This window comes from Nicotiana tomentosiformis, chromosome 12, assembly GCF_000390325.3.
Source record: "Nicotiana tomentosiformis chromosome 12, ASM39032v3, whole genome shotgun sequence".
Classification (NCBI taxonomy): Eukaryota; Viridiplantae; Streptophyta; class Magnoliopsida; order Solanales; family Solanaceae; genus Nicotiana; species Nicotiana tomentosiformis.
This window is the reverse complement of record NC_090823.1, coordinates 125,960,338-125,970,742: the sequence shown is the minus strand read 5'-3', so window position 1 is coordinate 125,970,742 and position 10,405 is coordinate 125,960,338. Positions and strand designations below refer to the sequence as shown.

General features: G+C 35.7%; 1 protein-coding gene across 1 annotated transcript; it reads left to right on the top strand.

Moving 5' to 3' along the window:
* The first annotated feature begins 9,314 nt into the window (after positions 1-9,314).
* Positions 9,315-9,680, top strand: LOC138903364 (uncharacterized). Its single transcript, XM_070191331.1, has one exon. It carries the CDS (start codon positions 9,315-9,317, stop codon positions 9,678-9,680), a length of 366 nt encoding a protein of 121 aa, XP_070047432.1.
* The last annotated feature ends 725 nt before the right edge of the window (positions 9,681-10,405 follow it).

Below are 10,405 nucleotides of genomic sequence, written 5' to 3'. Positions count from 1 at the left end.
TCAAATTTGGCACACAAGTCATAAATGACATAACGGAGCTGTAAAAAAATTCAGAACTAGATTCCGACCCCGATATCAAATAGTCAACTCCCCGGTTAAACTTCCAAAATTTAAATTCCTATTTTAGCCATTTCAAGGCTAATTTCACTAAGGACTTCCAAATAAAATTCGGATCATGCTTCTAAGTCCAAAATCGCCATACGGAGCTGTTGGAATCATCAAAATTCTATTACGGGGTCGTTTGCACATAATTCGACATCCAGTCACTATTTGAACTTAAACTTTTAATTTTTTATCAAAATTTCATATCTCGGGCTACGGACCTTGGAATTTAATTCCGGGCATACGCCCAAGTCCCAAATCACGATACGGACCTACCGGAACTGTCAAAACATTGATCCGAGTCCGTTTGCTCAAAATGTTGACCAAAGTCAATTCAATTGAGTTTTAAAGCTCTAATTCATATTTTAATCCATTTTTCACATAAGAATTTTTCGGAATATTTTACGGATTGCGCACGCAAGTCGGAGAATAATAAATAGTACTTTTCGAGGTCTTAGAACACAGAATTAATTATTAACTTTAAAGATAATATTTTGGGTCATCACAGAAAATAACTATATAACCTATTACTTAAGGTTAATAAAAATGGAGTACTTCATATTCTATTAAATATTACATCCCATAAGCGAATCCCAAATATTTTTAGAATTTTTATAAATAAAAATTATACTATTTATATGTCAGTTTTGTTCGGATTTTTTTTTACTCAATACCAAACCAAATCAAAAACCTAGTCGGATTTTTTAATCGATTTGATTTGACTTTTTGATTTGATGCGGTTTTCCAGTTTGGTTTGTACACCCCTAGCTCTAATATTAGAAACCAAAAATTCAATCTTACTTATGATTTCATACCTCGAGATAACTCCATTTTCCTCTGAGACCAAACAAACGACAACCTGCCAAAACATCACAAATGCAACTCGTGACGTGGAATTGATCAACAAAGTAAGGCAAAATGCCTGATTTTCACTTCGATGCACGGTATTAGTGTCAACTGGCTATAGCAACTCGTGCCTATGCACACATCAACTTTCTTGATAGTGCTGAAGTACTTCAAAAATTTTCTGGTGTGTTACATTCTTTTCCGCTTAGGATCATTCGCTCTCAAACACATAACATAATTTATATCTTCTTTCGCACATATAAATCTCCAAATTTTTCTAACTCCCAAATTTTTCAGAAATTTCGGCAGAGTGTCCCCTGTAATTGGGCCTAACCACCTGCCAGAGTAACACCAAAACAACTCCTAACAACACATCCACAACCCAACAAAACACCACCATGTATATATCAATAACACTAATCTCAGCATTACAAGCACTGCATTATCACAATGATATCAGGACATGAAGCACATCATATGTATGCTCATCACCACATCTCTGGTCTTAAAAGCCGTTTATAATTAATTCCAGCATCATCAATTAATCTCATATTAACCCCCACCTCATTTCGAATTTTCACAACACTGACAACAGAATGTGAGGTGAAGACCTCATGATTACTTACTCGGATTAATGAGTCACATTTAACGCCACCTGGACACTCATCTCATAGACTAAAACTCAATATTTACAGCACGAAAATGGCTGAATATGCACAGAAAATATACAAAAATTATCAAATAAGCCTAACAGTCATGACTCCCTATTAATATTATTGTACAAATTAAATTTCACACAGGGGGAATTTTAAACTCATAAATATTTCACCACAAGGTCCTTATATGACTTCCACCGCTGCTTGTAGCCCGGTTTAAATATTTCACATCATATAAAAAATGCGAGGATCTCATCCTCAACTCTGAATCACAAGTATTTTGCACATTATGCCAAATGAAATTTCAATTTCCTTTCTTTCTTCTTTTCAATATATTTCATTAACAGTTTTCACAACACATAATGAACCCTCATACCGGTAGGGCATATAATTCATAAAAATTGGAATCAATTATTCTGAAATACATTAAACTCACTGTAATGAATAATAAAAATTTCTTTTGGACTTATAGTTCTCAATGGTGTACAAAATTAAAATGACAGATACGGGCTCACATCTTCAAATCTCCCAACAGGGATAAACATATAAGTGGGTCACAAAAATTATGAAGCTCACCCATAAGCAGAGCATAATAGGAGGACTCATCTCAATATTCAGAACCGAATCAAATTAAGGGAAAATGTCCTTTTATAACAAATCGGGATCGTACCTGTAACGACACCATCTGGTATATCGGCCTCAGCCAAATCATAGCGATTATATCAATGGGTCGGGTCTCCACATCTTAGGCGCCCTCTACCCCCCGGTCCTCCACCCCTAACTGGTTGTGATCGTGGAGTATTAGTTGCACTAGGGCCCATAGTTTGAGTGTTCTGATAAAATCCACCCCTCCCAAGTCTGGGACAGTCTCTCATAATGTGCCTAGTATCACCACACTCATAACAACCCCTCTGAGGTCGCGATTGCTCGTACTGAGTCTGTGCCAGATAACTAGAATAACCATTATAGGAATCCCGTGTCGGCAGTGCATTGTAAGAACTAACGGGAGCACTACGAGTAACCTAATGTGTGGACTGAGCTGGCCAACTGCTCGAGCCCCTGCTATAATGGGTCCTAGTTGAAGAGTAAAATCCACTGAACCCTCCAGATCTTCGAGACCTTTTGGCCTCCTTAGACTCCCTTTCCTCGCCTAAAACACCCTCAATCTTCCTTGCAATCTCCACTACTTGTTGAAATGGAGTATCAGTTTGTAACTCTCGAGCCATGCATATTTTAATATCATAATCGAGCCCCTCAATGAATCTGCGGACCCGTTCTCTAACTGTAGGAACCAAGATAGGTGCATGACGGGCTAACTCACTGAACTTGATAGCATATTCTGACAATGTCATAGTGCCCTGACGCAACCGTTCAAGCTCTATGCGCCACGCATCTCGGAGAGTCATGCTCCAATTCAAGCTTAATGAAACTTAGAATTTCCAACTTCTACATTCGATGCCGAAACCTATCAAATCAAGTCCGATTGACCTTAAATTTTGCACACAAGTCATAAATGACATAATGGAGCTATGAAATGGGACTTAAACAGCTGCTGCAAAAGCTGCTGCAAATATCTTCTGCTGAGCAGTCGATCCCAAAAATCGAAGGCTAGAAGTCGAGCCCAGAAATCGAAGGCAAGGCTCGAGAGCCATAATCGAAAGCAGGCTCGAGAGCCATGATCGAAGGCAAAGCTCGAGGGTCATGATTGAAAGCAACTGATCGAAGGCTCAAGATCGATGCCATGATCGAAGGCCCGGCCTCGACGCCATGATCGAAGGCCCAAGCTTGATGCTAGGATCGAGGCCATGATCGAAGGCCCAGGCTCGAACCTGTGATCGAAGTCACGATCGAGGCCTAGGCTCGAGGGTCATGATCGAAGCCACGATCGAGGCCCAGTTCCGAAGGCTGCATGGGCAGATTTATAAAAGAGGAAATTTCGTCCCATTTGCCATTTTTGACGAACTTGAGCTTGAGTAGAAGCGATTTTTGATAGATTTTCAAGGAAAAATATTTGGGTAAGTGATTCTAACTCGGATTTGGTCAACATACATAAATATATCATTGTTTTCACCATTTAATTAGTGTATTGAGATTGAAATTTGGGAAATTCTTGAAATCTCATAAAACCGAATTTTTGAGATTTTGGTATCGATTCGGAGTCAGATTTGACTAAAACTGGTATGGTTGGACTCGTAATTGAATGTGTTGTCGGATTTTATGCGTTTTGTCAGATTCCGAGATGTGGGTCCCACGGACAATTTTTGAGCTAATTTCGGATTTTATTGAAAAATATAGTATTTTCTTATGAAATTGATTCCTATAATTTTTGTTGACTGTATCAAATTAATTATGACTAGATACGAGTCGATCAGAGTCGAAAAATCGAGGAAAAAGTATACTACTTGGTTAAATTGGAGCAAGTCGAGGTAAGTGACTTGTCTAACCTTGTGTGGGGAAAATTTCTCCTAGGATTGTTATTAATTGTAATGTGATGAAAGCCGTGTAAACGAGATAACGAGTGTGTACACAGGTTAAATGTGAAGGATTATATTTTTAAATTGAGTAGATCACTGTTGCATATTAATTAAATTATTAAATCTTGTTATATTCTCCATCATTGATTTGATTCATATATACTTTAAATTTGCTTGGCTTTTTTCCTGCTAATTATTTTACATGTTTAGTTGGAACTTGGTTTCTTTTATTCTGTGCATTATTTGAAGGTTGATTTTAATATGAAGTATTTGACTTTGTAAATTTGGTATTGAAGCAACGTATTAAAGATTTTGAAATATTATTTTGCTGAATTATTTATTCATGAATATTTGTGTAAGATTTTCGTACTCATTATGATGGAGTCGTGAGCTCTTTATTGTGAAAAAATATTATTAATGATTTATTTTGGCATGAGCCGTGAGCTCTTTATTTGATAATTTATTTTGGCATGAGTCGTGAGCTCTTTATTGTGAAAAATATTATTGTTGAATTATGTTGGCAAGTTAAATTATTTGAGCACTTGAGATGCAAATTGTGATATATTGTGATATTGATACGCATGTGGTGGTATAAGGTCTGGGTATTAAAACACATGCGGTGAGATAAGGGTGGCTTGATACGCGTGGCTAGTAGAAGGAACTATTAGAAGCCATGCGGTGTGATAAGGATGGTTAAAATGCGGGATGCTATTTCGGAAAAACTATTTTCTTTAAAATAAATTGTGAAGGCTCCCGCGGTGAGATAAGAAAATGAGATATTGTGAATTTATTTATGATTTGGGACTATGAGGAGGTACCTCAGGAGTGCCCTTGTTGATATTGATTTATGGCCGCAGTCGCCTTTGATTATTTGTTGTGATTTTCTTAAAGTTGAAAGAAAATTTTGTTTGTTTCCACGAGATATTAATTGTCATTATTTTGTGTAATTAAATGGTGACTTGCTACTTGATTCATTTCAATTGTCATTTATTTTATTATATTTTTAATATTTTACCATGCTATTATTATTTTCCAGTAGGACCTGACCTGACCTTGTCACTACTCTACCGAGGTTAGGCTTGGCACTTACTAGGTACCGATGTGGTGTACTCATACTACGCTTCTGCACATCTTTTTGTGCAGATCCAGGTACACCTTACCAGACCAGGCATCAGTAAACTAGCTGTACGAGGAGACTTCGAAGTATATCTGCCAGCGTCCACAGACTCCGGAGTCCCCTTCTATCTTACTATGTTGTCTTCCTTATTTGCTTTAGACTCAGATGTATGGAGACATAGAGAATAAATTCATAGAATCTTGTGACTTATTTCTACCGAGTTTTGGGAGTTGTAATTATTTGAATTGTAGTTTATTTATTTCAGATATTTATGATTATTCTGCATTGATAGGCTTACATAGTCTTAGAGACTAGGTACCATCACGACCTCCTACGGAGGGAATTTGGGGTCGTGACAAGTTGTGAGTTGTCCGTGTGGTTGTGATAGAAATATGGGCATGAGGTGCCGGGTGAAATATGATGATTTTATTATTGACACGTGAGTTGTCCGTGTGGTTGTGATAGAAATATGGGCACGAGGTGCCGTGAAAAATATGAAAGTAGGCTGAGACTCGTAATTTTTTTGATTGTGAAATGAGGTGTCACATGGTGACTTTTACTTGAAAAATATATTTATTTGAAAGAAGTATATTCAAAATATATTTATTTAAAAGAAGCATATTCAAAAGATACTTGTCTTAAATAATAATATGTGAAGGAATTATATTTGAAGGACTTGATTAATTGATTTTACTTGTGTTTCCTATTCGTCTGAGCAATAATTATGATATTTTTGTTGCCTTAATGTTATATCACTAGTTGATTTTGTTGTTATCATTGCTAGTTACTTTCCAGTATTATTTTATATACTATATTGTACAGGTTATTAGACTAGTAAGTGTCTTGACTGTACCTCATCTCTACTCCACTGAGGTTAGTCTTGATACTTACTGGGTACCGACCGTGGTGTAATTATACTATACTTCTGCACATTTTTGTGCAGAGCCAGGTATTGGAGGTATCGAACCCGGACAGAGTTAGAGCGTGATCGTAAGGATTCAAGGTAGAGCTGCTTGGTCGTCGCAGTCCCTTGAAGTCTGTTCATTTTATTGTACTGTTAATTTTTAATCAAACAGTATTGTATATTTGGTCCTTGTGATCATTCCATGTATTCAATTAGAGATCGTGACTCAGTACTACCAGTCTTGGGAGGTTGTATATTCATATTTATTCCGCTGTTAGTTTTGGTTACTTATTTAATTCAAAAAATAAATGGCTTCAAAATGTAATAGAAATCGGCTTACCTAGTCTTAGAGACTAGGTGCCATCACAACGCCTGTGGTGGAATTTTGGGTCATGACAGGAACCCCATGCTTAAGCTTTTAATCGTCGAGCTCCAACCACAATGTGTCAAGAAGCAAGAAATGACAGGGTGAGCTAGCATGCGTCAAATTCCATAGACTACTATACTTGAAACTCTATCTCACACTCAGCGCAGCTCCATAAAATTGGTGGCATAAAATCAAATTTTAATAAAAGGCCTAGTATTATTTTTCATTATGCACACACATATGCAAAAAAGATTAGTGTTGCCATTTCTCACATACTTTTCTATTATATACAAATGATTAAGGAGGGACGAACATTGCACTAATAATTGTACAAAAAGCAATACAAATTATGCCTTTTATACTAGGTATTCTTTGAAATTGTGAATATATATATGGGTAAATTGGTAAATTCGTCTCTCCATAAAAACACTTGTACTGCACTACTGTAAAACGTGTATTGTCCTCTCCATAAATCACTTGTAGTGCATTTTACCAAGTAAACATAGATAATTAGCCCTATACTCTCACTGATCTGCGACTTTGAAGAGGGTTACTATTGAGATAACACTGGATAACATTGTATTTAATTTCATTCTTTGTATATCTCCGAGTAGTTTAGCTAGTTTAGTTTGTTAATCATTGATCGAATTTGTAGCGTCTGATATTCCCCTAAGTATATAAAACTTAAACTCTTACAGAATGTTGAATACATTGAGTTGTCCTCTAAGTTATTAGATTTTGTTCTCCCACATTATATAGTATGCATTATCATTGTAGAGAAATCAAGAAATAACAGGTAAGCACGAGATATTCAACGTTTAAGTTCGTTTATGAACCTTTCCAGATTCATGAATGATCTCATTCACTTTCAACAAAAGGTTATATAAACACATCTTCAAACATATACATGGACGAAGTTGGTTCGGTTTTTATTAAAACCAAATCAAACAAACTATATCGGTTTGGATTGGTTCGATTTTGTTGGGTTTTTCGGATTGTTCGTTACATAAATATTATTTCAATCTTACTTTATTAAATATTTTATAATTAAATATATGTTTAGTAAAAACTGAAAAAATTGACAAATATATGATCTATTAAAATAATTTTATGTGAGAATTTTGTTAATAACACATGATAGTTACTTTTTTAGTCGTCTGACAATAATTTTTCGTTGATGTATACTTTCAAGGTTAAACGAATTTACTAATAAACATAAAAATCAATATGATACCTAATAAATTATATGTTCTATTTAATTTTAGATTGTCGAAATACCACTTCAAATTCGAAAAAGATATAAGAATTTAATAAATTCTGACATATGAACATGGAAGAACAAAGAGATTGACGCATTTCAGTAACACTTGATAAGAAAGTAACTATATAACCTATTACTTAAGGTTAATAAAAATGGAGTACTTCATATTCTATTAAATATAACATCCCATAAGCGAATCCCAAATATTTTTAAAATTTTTATAAAGAAAATTCGATATAAAGTCTTAAAAGTATATATAAAAATTATACTATTTATATGTCAGTTTGGTTCGGATTTTTTTTACTCAATACCAAATCAAATCAAAAATCTAGTCGGATTTTTTAATCGATTTGATTTGACTTTTTGATTTGATACGATTTTTCAGTATGGTTTGTACACCCCTATCTCTAATATTAGAAACCAAAAATTCAATCTTACTTGTGATTTCATACTTCGAGATAACTCCATTTTCCTCTGAGACCAAACAAAGGACAACCTGCCAAAACATCACAAATGCAACTTGTGACGTGGAATTGATCAACAAAGTAAGGCAAACATAGAAAGGGAACCCCATGCTTAAGCTTTTAATCGTCGAGCTCCGACCACAATGTGTCAAGAAGCAAGAAATGACAGGGTGAGCTAGCATGCGTCAAATTCCATAGACTACTATACTTGTAACTCTATCTCACACTCAGCGCAGCTCCATAAAATTGATGGCGTAAAACCAAATTTTAATAAAAGGCCTAGTATTATTTTTCATTATGCACACATATGCAAAAAAGATTAGTGTTGCCATTTCTCACATACTTTTCTATTATATACAAATGATTAAGGAGGGACGAAAATTGCACTAATAATTGTACAAAAAGCAATACAAATTATGCCTTTTCTACTAGGTATTCTTTAAAATTGTGAATATATACAGGGGTAAATTGGTAAATTCGGCTCTCCATAAAAACACTTGTACTGCACTACTGTAAAACATGTGTATTGTCCTCTCCATAAACCACTTGTAGTGCATTTTACCAAGTAAACATAGATAATTAGCCCTATTCTCTCATTGATCTGCGACTTTGAATAGGGTTATTATTGAGATAATACTGGATAACACTGTATTTAATTTCATTCTTTGTATACTTCCGAGTAGTTTAGCTAGTTTAGTTATCAATTAGTTAATTAGTCAACAGTAGCCTAGATGTAGCTTAGCTGTCAGAGTAGTTGAAGTTTGTTCCACGTATATATATACAATCCCTTTGGGATATCAGATATACAACATTTCATTCTCTCATATTTTGAGATTTAAGTCCCTTTCTCTCTCTGCTAATGTGAAGCTTCTAGAGTTCATTAATGGAGCCTCTAATCGAGAATGAGATTGGGTGTCCAAATCCATAAATTGGCATGGTATCAGAGCCGAGGAACTTCCAATTCGATCGTTCCTAACATCTCCTAGCTCAAATAATATGAGCAGTGTTCTTCGATCTGTCCTAATTCTCGATCGATCTGTACGGTGTGAGCTTTATCTCATCTTCAGTTTTATTTTCCCAAATTCTACACTTATTTTTACTCTGTATCTTTTCGAGTTTCAATATGGTTGTTGTCGATCAAACTGATGCAACTGATGTTACCACAAATGTCGAAAGTATTGTCAATTCTGTGTTGGATCCAAGCGATCCTCTCTACTTACACCAGTCGGACAATCCTGGAGCTATGCTAGTTAGTGTGGCCTTCAGTGGAATTGGATATAGGTCTTGGATATGTGTAGTTTTGCGTGGTCTTTCTGTTAAGAATAAAACTAGTTTTATAAGCGGAGAATGTAAACGTCCTGATCCTCAATCTCCCAAATTTCGGCAATGGGAACGGTGTGATGACATAGTGACCTTGTGGATTTTGAATTCACTCTCAAAGGAGATAGCAGCTAGTGTGGAATACGCCAGTGATGCTGTTGAATTATAGAAGGAATTGGAAGATCGATACGAGCAAACCAATAGTGCGAGATTGTATCAAATTCAAAAGGAAATCAATGACCTCTCTCAGGGAGTTCTAGACATCACTGGTTACTACACTCAATTAAAGAAACTCTAGGAAGAATAGAGTACTCTGAGTGCAAAAACACAGTGCATCTTCCAGTGTACCTGTGGTGCTAAGAAAATTATGCACAAGGCTGAGCCAGCAATGAGAGGTAGCATTCTCATGATGAATCATCTTCCTTCGATGGCACAAGCTTTTTCCTTACTCATACAGGATGAAAAGCAACGAGAAATGAGATCTCCAAATAAAATGATTGCAGAGTCTATTTCCCTTCATGCCAATGCCTCAGGAAATACCAACAATTTCAGGAACAACAATTTCAGAACCAATTACACTCCCAATGCCAATTTTCCAAATACTAATAGGTCAAGGCCTTTTTGTGACTACTGTAAACGCCCAGGACACACTAAGGACAAGTGTTTCAATCTTCATGGTTACCCTCAGACTTCAAGCAACAATCAAAACCTCAAGTACAATAAGAACAAAAGAGTTGTGGTCAATGCACACTCCAATTTTCCTGATGAGATGTCTGCCAAAACTGAGGATTTTGGACCCAAAAATGAAAGTCATAACCTAAATCTATCCAAGGAACAATATGGTCAGTTACTCTGTATTCTTCAGCATTTTAATACCAGCAGTGGAGGAGAGAG

Bases quoted from the DNA above. Each gene is read 5' to 3' on its own strand.
- LOC138903364 (XM_070191331.1), top strand. From the start codon at position 9,315: ATGGTTGTTGTCGATCAAACTGATGCAACTGATGTTACCACAAATGTC.